The sequence below is a fragment of the Microcaecilia unicolor genome, chromosome 4, assembly GCF_901765095.1.
Source record: "Microcaecilia unicolor chromosome 4, aMicUni1.1, whole genome shotgun sequence".
In the NCBI taxonomy this organism is placed as follows: domain Eukaryota; kingdom Metazoa; phylum Chordata; class Amphibia; order Gymnophiona; family Siphonopidae; genus Microcaecilia; species Microcaecilia unicolor.
In genome coordinates this window covers 212,422,027-212,436,236 of record NC_044034.1, presented here as the reverse complement: position 1 = coordinate 212,436,236, position 14,210 = coordinate 212,422,027, and the positions used below count along the sequence as shown (strand labels likewise).

Genomic DNA, 14,210 nt, shown 5'->3' with positions numbered 1-14,210 from the left:
TGTTTAGTCATGACTGTTGGATTTTCTTTTCCCAAGAATCATTCTTCTTGTTGGGGGGGAATTTGTTTGGTTTTATTTTTATTTCAACCAATCCAGTGGTCCTGAAAGTGAAGTTTTGGATGTGTTTGTTTGTTTTTGGGACATTTCATTGACTTTCTTTTTGAACTGTGTCCAATGCTTATGTTTGAAGACTTTCTTCATCAGCACCATTACGTGGACCATTTTGTTCCTGTTTGATGTCTTCTTGATGTGAGATTTACACCTCATCATTCATCATGGTCCACCCTATTGACTTTGGTTTGGACATTATGTCGTTTTACAGTCTAAAGACTCTCATACCATTGACTTTGTTAGACTGTGTGGAGGTCAACCATGAGTAACTCTCCACTATGCAACATCTTAGTTTACATTTTCATATTCTGTACTAATTTGCTGATGCTTTTGCTATGCATTTTATTGTACTGATGATTTAATGTTGATTATAATTCCATGTGTTAAGACATAGCTGCTAACACCCTAAGAGTGTTCTAGTATTAGTAGTTTGCTGTATTAGTATTTTGAAACTACGTTTGAACATTGCATATGATTGTATGAAGTATTTGCTTCTAGTTATCATTGATAGTGTGTTAGTATTGAGTTAATGACATTTACTGTTTTTATGTCCTCAGTCTTGACCATGAGTCTGACTTAACCAGTCTAGCTGTCTTACTAGTTAGATTGGAGAAGGCTTTTACTCCTTTGTAGTAAATTCCATCTCCAAGGGGGGGAATATGTAGGAGTATTTCCCTGTGTGTCTCACCTTGCGGGCCTTGGCCTGTATAATCCTATGACAGCAAATGGAGGCTGTACACTCTGACCCACACATCTCTGTGTCAGCAAGTAACAGCTTTGCAGCTTGTGGAAAAGTACAGCAGAAGCTCAACACCAAGGACATGCTGTGGGCAAAGCAGGCCCCCTTATCTCCCTGAGAGGCTGGCTCCAGCAAGGCGGGTGAGAAACAGAAAATGCATACCAAAATGTAACAACTTGAAGGTCAAGAACAATGAACTGTTCTTGCCACGCAGTGAACCAAGGAAGATCCAGTTTGGTTCCTGCAGCCACCGGACCAAGAGGCACGGAGGAGAGCGGGAACAAAGAGAAGAGTGAGTAAGAAGCCTTGGAAGAAGGTGGAGGTAAAAAGAAGACCAGTGAGACCTAATAAGGTCCACCAACTGATGAACTGTGTATCTGGAGGAAAGTATCGTGGTTCAGCTGTACCTACCCTGCTTGACCTGTGACCACCTTATCTGCTGCAGAGTTCCCTTCCAGCTGCGACTGAGACTCGCTGTGAATCCAGCTTGAGTCTGTGAGGTGTCCCGTGCCAGCTCCCAAGAGACACGACCCTGAGGTCTGGTGAGAAACACGGAGATTCATTTCCTACTAGTCGGGGGCTAGTTAGTGGTATTTACCTGAGCAGAAGGCTGGTGCTGTCGTACTTGTGATTAGGAGAAGCTGCTAATAACTGTACTACCTCGTAACATAGTGTGACTGATCAGTGGTGTAATTTTACCTGGTAACCAATAAGAATTAGTGTTTAGTAGTGAGACGTATGAGTGTAATTTTTATCAGCCAGTAAGTTTGTAATCAGCCAAAGCTTGCAGATTTCTATTTTGTATACCTTAGCTCTATTTTCTTACCTGACATACTATAATAAATCTAATATATATATATCAGCCTACGGTCTCAGCTACAGTTCTTTCTAACGGAAGTATTTGGCTAGGTTCCAAGGTTCCCACCCCTAGACCTAATTCAGGATTATTTGCTTGCAGATAGTTCTGCTTAGGGGAACCTGGACACAGGTAATTTATTATCTGTGCAATTATCCTACAGGACCCAGCACAGACCCCTGCGGGACCCCACTAACTACCCTCCTCCACTGAGAATACTGGCCACGCAATCCTACTCTCTGCTTCCTATCTTTCAACCAGTTCTTAATCCATAATAATACTCTACCTCCGATTCCATGACTCTGCAATTTCTTCAGGAGTCTTTCGTGCGGCACTTTGTCAAACGTGATCAATAGAAATAAAATAAAACAGAAAAGAAAATAAGATGATACCTTTTTTTTATTGGACTAACAATACATTCTTGATTAGTTTTCAAAGGTAACCCTTCTTCATCAGATCAGAAATAAGCAAATGTTGATAAATAACAGTATATATAAGTGAAACATCAAAACATTTCAGTGACAGTCTCACAGGATGAGGGTGGGGTGGGTTAGGGACAGGGAGATATGCACGGTGATGAGGATGACAATGCAGTAGAATTTTATGGTTTATAATGGGCTAAAAACCCCAGATCTTTGATAAATCCTGTCTGGTTGGTGTCAAAATATTTCATCATTCTGACTTCAAAGGTCTTAATTCCTGGATTGTCTTAAAGTTTGAGGGTGAATCTTTTCTCCCTGGCTGGGCTGGCTTGCCGGGCTGCTTCATTGCTTGCTGGGTTACCTAACACCAGCTCTGAGCTAGTGTAAGTTTCTCGGCAGTAAGAGTGCCCTTATTCAAGCAGCAGGAAGAATCTGTAATGTGCATGTTTTCCATGCTAATTGCGGTATCCTCTAGCGCAGTCATTGTTCCCTGTGCCAAAGTCCTCCAAGCATTCAGCGAGAGCAAATGCATGTGCTAGTCCAGCACTAATGGCCTGTAGTGCCCGCATTTGCTTAGGAGCATCGGGGCCAATGTTCCTTCTAAGCTGAGCGCATGAACGATTGATAATATAGTTTAGGAGCATCGCTCACAGATTTTACATGGTTGCTCACCACAAATGGTTTTTGTGCTATATACGGAAATCCATTGGTAATACTGGTGCTGAAAAAAAATGTTGGTTTTTAAAACTTGTTGCTCACACAAAAACAGGCCACTCCTTAGAAGAAACATTGATCGGGGCCTCAGTGGTTCCAGCCCTGCTATGCCAGCTGTCAGCAGAAAAGAGAGTGGGGGACAGGCCAGAGCCATTACCACCCACAGAAACAGTCTTCCCACCCACTGTGCATTGTCCTTCAGTGCCTCTTCTTGCTGCCTCCTCCTCTGTTGGCTTTGCTTTGCAGTCAAAGCCACCATAGATAGTCTTGCAAGACCAGCCCACTGGCAGAGGAGGTAGTAACAGATAAGAAGCACTATTCACTGATTCCTCTTGGAGTGGATCAAGCATGGAAAGGGAGATGATGAAGATGGCACCCTGGCAAAAAAGCCCGGTAACAAAACAGCCCTTGACAAAATGGCCCCTCCAACAAAATAGCCCCCTAGAATAAAATGAAGTGCCATATTCTGGGCATCCTGATCAGGCCCTTTTGTCAGGGGGCTAATTTGTCAAGGGCTATATTATGGGCAGGCCATTTTGACAGTGACTGTTAGGGGCTATTATGTCAGGAACTTTTTTTGTTGGGGCCATTTTGACCGGGTACTGATGAAGATGATTATGATAAAGGCTAACATACAGGTGTGACTGTATTTATATTATAGTGGCGTGCCTAGCGCCACCAAAGAATTAATCCTGTCCTGGCAGCAGGAGACCAGTATGTCTTATCTGCATCTGCTGCCTCTTCTGCACGGCCTGTGTAAGGAGGGTGGAAGGCAGCCAGGGCACTGCCCTGAGCCCCAGGACATAGGAGCACCCAAGCTGCCAGTTGAGGCCCCTTTCTAGGTTTCTTCCCTTGGTTATAGTATATCTTAACACTGGCCTAGTTCTTCTGCTTCAGTTTGAAGTGGGTTCCTAGACTCAGAATCAAGCCAACATGGGAAGAGATGGGTGTACATAAGAAGTGAAACTCTTCCTGTTGTGACATGGTGTCAAAGGGTGGGCCCCCCAAACTTTTATGGAATCCCATTTAATATTACTGGTGAGTGTTTATAGTTTAGAAAATAAGCTTACCTGTCCACTTTTAATTCATGATGCCCCATGCAGGGCAGAAACCTGCAGCCATGTGCAGGGCTGGTCTTAGCAAGTGCGGGGCCCTGTGCAGACCAATTTGGTGGGGCCCTATCCTAGTCCCGCCCCCACCCCACCCTAGCTCCGCCCCAACCTAGCTCCACCCCATTGAAAAGATTATTCCATTTTTAGAACATTTTAAATGTGACTGATGAAGTGACAGGGGAATCCCTAGTAAATTATTTATATTGGGTAACTTGGTTGTTTATGAGACCACCTGCTGTGTAATAGTCAATTTCTTTGCAACCTTCTATTTGCTCTCTAATGCTCTACCTCTACTAAGTGCTTCAAGAAGTAATTTACAGTAACATATAAAAGCAAACTGTATGCCATCAAACAGAAGACTGTGAAGCATCAAAACACAGATAAAATTGCATATAACCCTTTCTAGACTCCAAGAAATGGAGCACTTGTCACATTAAGCTAAAAAACCATCATGCACAAGCTTTGATCTTCTGTAATAGATTCCTTACAACTGATTATATTAACCTGAAAATTAAAATGGCTTACTGGGAAAAGCACGGCAGCATAGTTCTGTTACAGAAAGGTTAATCGTTTGTTCTACCTGAGTGATGAAGTTGCCGTCACAAGCATAAATCATAAGTTTCTTTATTTTTTAAGTCGCACTCACACTGGTACCAGGCGATGGCTCACCTCCGACCACGCTGCAGCTCCTTTTCCCTTCCCGCTCAATGACTCCCGCCCGCCCTTGCAGAAACAGGAAATACCTCATCAGAAGGAGACGGGACATTGAGCGGGAAGGCGGAAGAGAAAAGCTGGGGTGAGCCGTCGTGCCTGCAACTGTCTGTCGGGGCCGTGCCGTCGCTGCAACAGTCATTGTCCTTGGACTGGGAGGCGGGAGCTGACAGCGGGCTCAGCGGGGGAGGGGGCACCGGTGGCGGGAGGCGGAAGCGGAGCGATCATGATGATGCAGTCCGGAGCGAGCGCGGGATCATGATGATGCGGTCCGAGTGAGCGGGGCTCAGAAAGGCAGAGTTGAGGCGCGCCATGCGGGGCCCCCTTAAGCGCGGGGCCCTATGCGGCTGCCTCTGCCTAAGACCGGCCCTGGCCATGTGTCTAATCTGGACCTGGCAACATGGAGCAGCAGCCTGGAGAGGAGCCAGTGAGTGCTTTTTTTTTGTTTAGAAAGGAAGTAGAGGAGAATGGGCAAGTGGGAACAAAACACCTGGGAGAAAGGGAGAGTGTCCAGAGGAGATTTATGCTTTCTGTTCACCTGTGACCTCTCCTCTGGCTATTGTAGGATTGACAGGAAGCTAACGGTCAGACCTGAGGAATCCAAAAGGAAGGAAAAGCAAAATGGAAAGAAAGGAGGTGATGGGAGGGGAAAATAATCTGAAAGGGTGGGGGGGGGGGGGGGGGGGGGCACTACTCAGAGCTGCCACCAAGTTAACCATTCCAGAAGGAAGACTTTTCTTCCTGTCAGGATTTCTGCCAACCTCATCCTACTGCATTATGGGACCTGTAGCACTGATTTCAGTGGGTAGAATCATGGACTACAAATACTACACTGCTCTGGGATGTAAATTAAAAACTAGGACGGACTAAAAGTCGCTCTGTTAGAAATGGGTAACTTAGAAGCTCTAACTACCTGACCCAGAAGAGAAGTGAGAAACATTTGAAAGAGAAGAGATTTTGTTGGGTGGCTGGAAAGGACAAAGGGCAGAAAAGGAGGAAGAAAACAAAGATGTATAAAAGTCATGCAAAGTAGAAAATTTGCCTGGTTAAAAAAATGATCAGGGAAAAAGTAAATGATGCTGTTAAACCTCTGCTGTGCTGCTCCTAAAACAAAAATAAAGTAGATGAAGAAATCACAGGGAGCTTCGGGAAAGTGACGATCTGAAAAGCAGCAGAGTTTTAAAAAGACGCTGGTACAGAGCTTCTTCCGGTCCCTGCAGCTAGTCTCAAGTCTGAAAGCTCGCTGCGCACCTGGGAGGGAGGGAGGAGAGGACAGGGGCAGACACGGAAGTGGCCCTCGGAGAGCAGCCGGCATTGTCACCCCTCACCTGTCCCGGCCGGGGCTCCCTAGATGTGATCGGAGTCGTCGTGGCAGCACAGCCAGCACTCCATCATGCAGGTAAGCAAAATCCGTCTCCCGAATGGACACCGTGTACAGGTCCCATCTTCTGTCTGTTTTGCTCTTACTTTTCTCCCTTCTTAGATGAGGAGGCAGCTAAACCTTTAACTTTTTAATCTTGGCTAGTGAAACTGACCACAAGGTTGAACATTTCCAGGGTAGCCTTTAGGCTGGAACTGTGATGGTTCATATTGTGGTCAGTCCTTTCCTGGTACAGTCGATGATAAGGAGCTTGGGAGAAATGGAATCTAGTTAAGAAATCAGAAGCTGTGTTTGATCACCCCCCCCCCCTTTTTTTTTTTTAAAGTTTATCTTCATGTTTGAAATATCTTTAAAGCTATTATAACTTCTGTTGCTGACCTGTTTCGTTTGGCGAGTTATAATTAGCCTTAGTGATGACTAAAGCAGGTTGAAGTAGTGGTTGCTGAGTTAGTCCACTTTAATGCATGGAAATATAGGTTAAGGCGTTAAAAACAAGAAATACAAGTTACTACCTTTCTGTAGGGCTTAACCTAATGCATTTTGTAACTAGTCTTTGGGAGCTAATATCCCCTTCCACTGAACAACATGAGCAAAAGAAAGCAAAGGGGGAAAAACAGAGGGGAAAAGATGGCTAGGTGCTCAAAAGGTGACAGTAGGGAGGGGGGGGGTTGGTTTTTGTTTTTGCTATAAATAGGCTAGAAAGTTCAGTTAGACCATTCTTAGTTTAAAAATATTTGATCAGTTTTAATTTCAAAGGCTTACATTCTTGGATTGTTTTAAGTTTCCTTTGAATATCTGGATCATAAGGTCATTGATGCAGTTCTCCGATACCAAAAATTGCTCCCTGGCAGAGGTGTCACCTTGTTCTGCTTTTTGTATCATATCTAAAGTCTATGTGGATTGATTTTTGTCTTTAATATCTGGCCTGCTTCTGTAATGTAGCATCCTTCTTCACATTTTCTGAATGGAATAATATATACTACATTAGAGAAGAAGCATTAGTTTTGGACATGGTGCTAGGGATTTTCTAGTATGTGAAAGGTCACTTGTCTTGCATAAAGATGTTTGTTGATGGCTATTTTTGATAGCAACTTGTGGTGTCAGGAAAGTTTATCTTTTTCTGTGGGACAATCAATCTTGAATCTGAATGAAGGACGGAATGTATTAAAAGAGCTTATTTATTTTTAAAATTTGTAGGTTACTATTTCTAATAATTCAATGTGGATAATAAATGATATACTTGGAGGGGCATTTCCAATAGTTCAATAAGTTGGACTTTGGACATTTTGCGCTAACAGGGGGGTGATAAGAAGCAAACACTGGCGCTAGAGGCTGTTAGCGCCATACTAGTGCCGGCGTTTCCATGATCAGAGCCCTCATGCATGTGAAACAACATTCTCAAGAGCTCTGAACGCAACTAGCATGCAAATGCATGATAAGCAGGGCTAAACATATTCATCCCCAATGATCAGCGGCCAGCACACCAAAGATTGGGTCGCTGGCCGTGGGAAACCCAACGCCAGCTCCAATTTGACGTTAGGGTTTGCAGATCATTGGGAAGGAATGGTGAGCCCTGTGCAACATGCATTTGCATGCTGGCAGGCCCCCATTCCCCCCAACAGCAAACCTGCCAGCGACAGGGGCTGGAGGTCCACCAGACCTTCGGTCCCCCTGACGATCCCCCCCCCCAGGCTCAGGGAGGGCTGGAGATCCGGTGGGTCTCCAGCCCCCCCTAACCCCCCCACCAAAAGGTCCCTGGTTGCCTAGTGGGCGACCAACCAAACCCCCCCAGCCACAGGGTGGGCTGGAGGTCTGCTGGACCTCCGGTCCCCCCTGATGACCCCCCCCCCCCAGGTTCAGGGAGGGCTGGAGATCCAGTGGGTCTCCAGCCCCCCCAAACTCCCCCAGCAAAAGGTCCCTGGTGGCCTAGTGGGCGACCAACCAACTCCCCCCCTGGCAATAGGGGGGCTGGAGGTCCGCTGGACCTCTGGTCCCCCGATGATCCCCTCCCCAGGTTCAGGGAGGGCTGGAGATCCAGTAGGTCTCCGGTAGGTCTCCAGCCCCCCCAGTTCCCCAGCAAGGGGTCCCTGGTGGTCCAGTCCCCCCAACCCCCTACCTTGTGTGTTGGAGGGTAGCCTGCCTCCCTCTTCTTCCTGTGACACCACAAAATGGCGGCGCCCAGCCCTGCCCAGTGTATCCTGGGATGCGTTGGGCGGAGCTATACACCATATAAGGGTCAATTCAACCAAGCAGCGGTGAACTATTAATTTAATGTCTGTTCTATCCTACCCTGTCAATAATGGTATTCCTTTCTTTTAAATATTTGATTTATTGTAAACAAGAACGTAAGTATTGCCATACTGGAACAGACCAAAGGTCCATCAAGCTCTGCATCCTGTATCTAACAGTGGCCAATCCAGGTTACAAGTACCTGGCAAGATCCCAAAACAGTAAAATATATTTTATGGTGCTTATCCTAGAAATAAGCAGTGGATTTTTCACCAAGTCCATTTTAATAATGGCCTATAGACTTTTCTTTTGGGAAGATAGCCAAACCTTTTTTAAACCCCGCTAAGCTAACTGCTTTTATTACATTCTCTAGCAATGAATTCCAGAGTTTAATTACACATTGAGTGAAGCAATATTTTCTCCGATTCGTTTTAAATTTACTACTTTATAGCTTCATTGTATGCCCCCTAGTCCTAGTATTTTTGGAAAGTGTAAACAAGCGATTCACATCTACCCATTCCACTCCACTCATTATTTTATAGACCTCTATCATATCTCCCCTCAGCCGTCTTTCCTCCAAGACGAAGAGCCCTAGCTGCTTTAGTCATTCCTCATAGGGAAGTTTTCCCATCCCCTTTATCATTTTTGTTGCCCTTCTCTGTACCTTTTCTAATTCCACTATATCTTTTTTTTGAGATGCAGTGGCCAGAATTGCACACAGTATTTGAGGTACGGTCATACCATGTAGCGAAACAAAGGCATTATAACATCCTCATTTTTGTTTTCCATTCCTTTCCTAGTAATACCTAACATTCTATTTGCTTTCTTAGCCGCTGCCGCACACTGAGCAGAGGGTGTCAACGTTTCATCAACTACATAGAAGAATGTCGATATGTAGTATATCAAGTATTAATAAATTTGAATGTAAAACAAAACACAAAAACAAGGCAAAGAATAAAAATAAAAACATTAAAAAGAATAAATTCACATTACAGGTACAAATAATACATGAGGCTCCTGTCCACATTAATCATTCTCAGCGGGACAGTGGCTTATATTCAGCACCCAAGTTCATTGTTCCAGATTAGAGTAGAATTGATTCACCATTCAGCTTTTTCCTTTTGGTGCATTCACGCTCTGGAATTCTCGTTCTCCTGAGCTTAGGACTGAAATCTTTTATCCCAGATTTAGGGCTTCTCTAATGGCTCATCTGTTTACCCAGGCTTTGGGCAGCATTCCATAAGCTGGTGGACTGCAACTCAATGAGGTGTTCTCCCTCCCCATCTTCCCCTCCCCCCACACCTCCTTTTTGTTCTCTTTTCTATCATTAGTTGGGGGTTCCTTTCTTTATTGTGTTAATATTTTATTTACTATTTGTAAATTGCTTTGATTCTTGTTTTGAAAGGCAGTATATCAAGTTTCAACAACTGGGCAGAGCCACTGAACATTGGCACTAACTGGCCAATTTAAAAGTGAGAAGGAGAGGGGTGTTGCAGAGGTGGAGTTGGGCAGAGTTGCATAAATAGCAGATTATATCTTTGGTTTCTTAGCTATGCAGGTGTCAGCACTAAATATTTGCTGGCATATGCATAACTGTCAGTGGTAGTCTGCATTTGTCACACCTTCTCCTCTTTCACCAAACACTCCCCCCCCCCCCCCCCCCCCACAACATGACTGGAACCTTCCTGAACCCCACCATCATTAGAAGCTTACTTCTGGAATCTCACCACCATTACAAGCCCCCCCTCCAAATCTAAATAGGGCTCCTCTAGGTCTCCCTTAAGCTCTCTGGTGCTTGAGTAGGTCATTGGACCAGGACAAACCCCACTCACTCCTGTCCCTATGTAGTTGCTGCTGTAAAATGGTGGCTGCTACTCTAATAGTAGTCTTGTGGTACCAACACTAGATGTCCGCACTCCCTATACTGTACAGCTACCATGGATTTTTGCAGCCTAAATGCATGACCCTGCATTTCTAGTACTAAATCGTAGCTGTGAAATTCTAAATAATTTTCAAGCATCATTAGTTTCTTCCTCATGTGATGCACACATTCCAGGGTATCTACCCCAGACCTCCACAAATTTGGTTTGAATTTAGCAGCCATCCTAAAAACAGGCACCAGCTATATGAGACCCCTCCCCCGAATGTCTTCTACTCTTTCTCCCCCCCCCCCCCCCAAAGGTGACCATAGCTTCTTTATGACATGAGTTGTTAAGTCTGTTTTTCCATTCTGTATCTATAGGGGGGGCTGCACAGTGCCAGGCAATGGTCCTCTCTACCCATCGCCGACACTCCATGCTGTCAGCAAAATGAGTAACTTAATGGGTAGAGCAGCAAGCTAAGAACCAGGAGAGCACAGTTGAAATCCCACTATGATCTTTTGTGATTTTGGGCAAGTCACTTAACTTTCCATTGCCTCAGGTACAAACTTAGACTGTGAATCCCCTAGGGACAGGGAAAATATCTACTGCACCTGAATGTAACTCACTTTGGAAAAAGGAGTGAGCTATATGCTTAAATTTGTGCTCAGGACCCTTACACCCAGTCCTCTCTCTCTTTCTTTCTCATGTACCAGTCCCAATCCCTTATCTTTAATCAGCTATCCTTCCCATTTCCCAGGCACCTCCTCAGTCAATCACCCTGCACCTCCTTTCCATCTTCCCAGGCACTCAGTCAGCCAACAGCATCTCCAGAAAGAAAGGTGACATGTACCTTACATCCATCACAGCTCTCTCATTAGTTTACATCATGTGGTGCAGAAACTCCTGTGCAAGTCTCACAGTCGAGGCTCATGAAATTTGCACCAGATGATCTTACACTGTGCAGCTTAAAGCTAATGATGGCCATGATGGATGAATGGTCCACGCAGCCTTTCTTTCTTTAGTGGTGGTGATGGCAGTGGCAGTATGAAATCCTGGGAGACAGGGTTCAATTTTTCAGCGTCATGATAACCTGGCACCTAAAGTTTCTCAAGCCATGGCCTACCCTATTGCAGATTTTAGAATGATCTGCAAAGAGGCAAAATTTATGCTTTTACCACTGTGTCTCGACAGGTGAGGTGACAGTTGGTGACAATCAGAATAAAGTTTATTTGTGTTCCTCAAGTCCATCTAAAACAGCTTGCTGTTGTCCCACATGTCAATGTGCTGCCCCTTCACAAAGAGCTGCAAACCGCAATTCTGTGGAATGTCTTGGCAATCTCTGTGCACCCGTGAGCCTGGCTTCATTTTGCTCTTTATGAAACATGACTTTAGTGTTACTGTTACATGAATATGAATACACAGAATAGGGTCGACTCAACCTAATAGGCAGTAAAAACTTGTTGTAACGAAAATGTCATTAATCAAAGATAAGCCTGTAACAGTTTCCTCTTGCTGATTGTATACTCTGTGCTGTCAGAGAGGCGGGTTCAAGGGTGTGTGTGCAGGGAAATGGTAATTCTTGGTAAGTCTGTCCAGCAGTTGTTAGCTTTGAAGTTTGATCAGTAGTTAAAGAACTGGCCTCATCTCCTAGTAGCATCAGGGTAGGATTAACCCTTTGGTGAACCCTAGGCAAATTGAGCTTGGATTGGGAAGAGATGAATAATAAATTCATAAACCAGATCCAATTTAAAGTGTGTTGGGCCTTCTATCTTAATATACATAAGGACATAAAATATGCTATGCTGAGTCAGCAGGGCTGGCTTAACTAAGGAAAATAAGGCCGTTGTCTAGGGTGGCAACTTCAATGAAGCAACAAAGAGCAGCAGAATTCAAGGCAAACCAGTAGGCCTTGAAGCAACATAAATGGAAAGAACCATCAACATGTACATTTATATGCAGGGAGGATATTTTTCAGATAGCCCATTTGTCTGGATAAATGGCCTTTGGAAATCATCCTCATGGAGCAGGTGTAAGTGTGTCTGTGCCTGCAAGGTAGACATGATTTCTGCTGCTTACACTAGTATTTAATAAAGACACGTATGCATCAATGTTGTATCTATAGTACCTATGTAGGCACCAACTTGACCTCTGAAAATCTTGGGGGAGAGGGGCAAAGCTCCTCGAGCTCAGCATCTTGTCTCCAATATTGGCTAGTGGTCACAAGTACCCAGCAGATCCCCAAAAGTTTAACATTCCTACAACCAGGAGCGTAGCCAGACCTCGGCAGGAGGGAGGTCCAGAACCCGAGGTGGGGGGGCACAGTTTAGCCCGCCTCCCCAGCCGCAGACCCCCCACCGACCTTCCCCCATTGCCGTCAGATACCTTTGCTGGGGGGGGGGTCCCCAACCCCTGCCAACTGAAATCTTCTTCAGCGCCGTTCTCGGGCGCCTTCATTGATCTGTTTCTGTGAGTCCTGACTCCTGATGTCCTGCATGTTACGTACACGCAGGATGTCAGGAGTCACTCAGGACTCACAGAAACAGATCAGCGAAGGCGCCGGAGACCGGCACTAAAGAAGACTTCGGCTGGCGAGGGTTCGGGACCTCTACCAGCAAAGGTACCTGGCAGCGGCAGGGGGAATCAAAAGTGGTAGGGGGAGGGGTGGTGTCGGCGGTGGGAGGGGGGGTCGAACGTAGAGGGGGCCAGGGCTAAATCTGTGGGGGCCCATGCCCCTGTGAACCCACCTAGCTACGCCCCTGCCCACAACTAGTATCCTGCACAGTTATGACTGCAGAGGAAACCTGGCAGTGGAGAAGCAGCAGGAAAGATGTACTGCTCACCACTAACTTGTGTCAGCTGAACGACAGCTCACAGGTATGGAGAGATCAGAAGATCTCTGTGGGCAGCTGTGGCTCTGGTTCTCTCCTTTTCCCCTCTTCTTTTTGCCAGCAATCTACTTACCAGGGTAAAAATCTACATTGGGAGCCACTGAATTAGCATGTCTGAAAGGGCCTTCCTAAATGAAAATGAAGGCACTATGGAGCCCTTTACTAAGCTGCATTAGGCACTGATGTGTGTCTAACACAGCTTAAAATAGCAAACCATGGGACATTCACAGGCGCCCATTTTTTCTATTTTTTGTGGGAGAGGGCGTGTCAGGGGGCATTCCTGCAGTAATCAGTTAGTGCAGCTCATTACCACTTACAAAATGGGTGGTGGTAAATTATTTTTATTTGTGACATTTATATCCCACATTATCCCAAACAAGTTTGAGTTCAACGTGGCTTACAATAAACAGTATAGGATACATAACAAAGAATAATGCATAAGAAAGTAATTTGTTGTAAAAATCCAATTTTACAATACAGTATCATAAACATACTGGGATAGCTATGGATGTTTAACATTTAGAAAATCTATTATGAATGAGAAATTGTACATGAAGCAAAACATTAATGATAAATAGAGTAATAAACAATTCAGTTGATAACTGTTTGAGATATGGTTGTTCTTTGTGAGGGTTTGTTAGAATAGGAACGATTTGAGGATTTTGGGGAATCTAGTTTATTCCTGTATATTTCTAATTTTGGGTGGTAAGGAGTTCCACCATTTGGATCCTAGGTAAGTGAAGTCTGCAGAGTGGACAGTTTTTTGTAGATCACTTTTTTGCAATTTGGGAGGTGTAGTCTGAGATAGTTTCTTTCTTTTTTTTTAATTTTACATTTTTATTGAAATATTAATACTGTGGAACAAAACAGCTATTAGCCCATTAACACAAGTTGCCTTCAGCGGCCCACAATGGAGTCATCGCTTACAACAGCCCATAACAGATCCCCATAACCTAATTGTAACAATACACATAGCCTGAGCTCCCCCCATCAACCCCTCCGTTTTATTTCTAATATTCTTTTCCCCTAGAGCCGAACATCCCAATTCCCCCCCCCCATCTCCCCACCACCCCCAAACCACACACCCGCTTCCCTTTTCCCCCCTTCACCCCGGGGGGGGGGGGGGGCACTGTGCCTTGATAACTGTGGCTTAGTAAAAGATCCCCTTAATCACCAGTGCCCTGG

General features: G+C 45.0%; 1 protein-coding gene across 1 annotated transcript in view; it reads left to right on the top strand.

Moving 5' to 3' along the window:
* Window positions 1–5,537: 5,537 nt before the first annotated feature.
* The window catches only part of ANO9 (anoctamin 9), a 215,514-nt gene continuing 206,841 nt past the window's right edge, over window positions 5,538–14,210 (top strand). Inside the window, exon 1 of the mRNA XM_030201205.1 lies at window positions 5,538–6,064. Coding sequence (XP_030057065.1) covers window positions 6,059–6,064 — 6 coding nt within the window. The 5' untranslated portion in view covers window positions 5,538–6,058. The remainder of the gene's footprint in view (window positions 6,065–14,210) is intronic.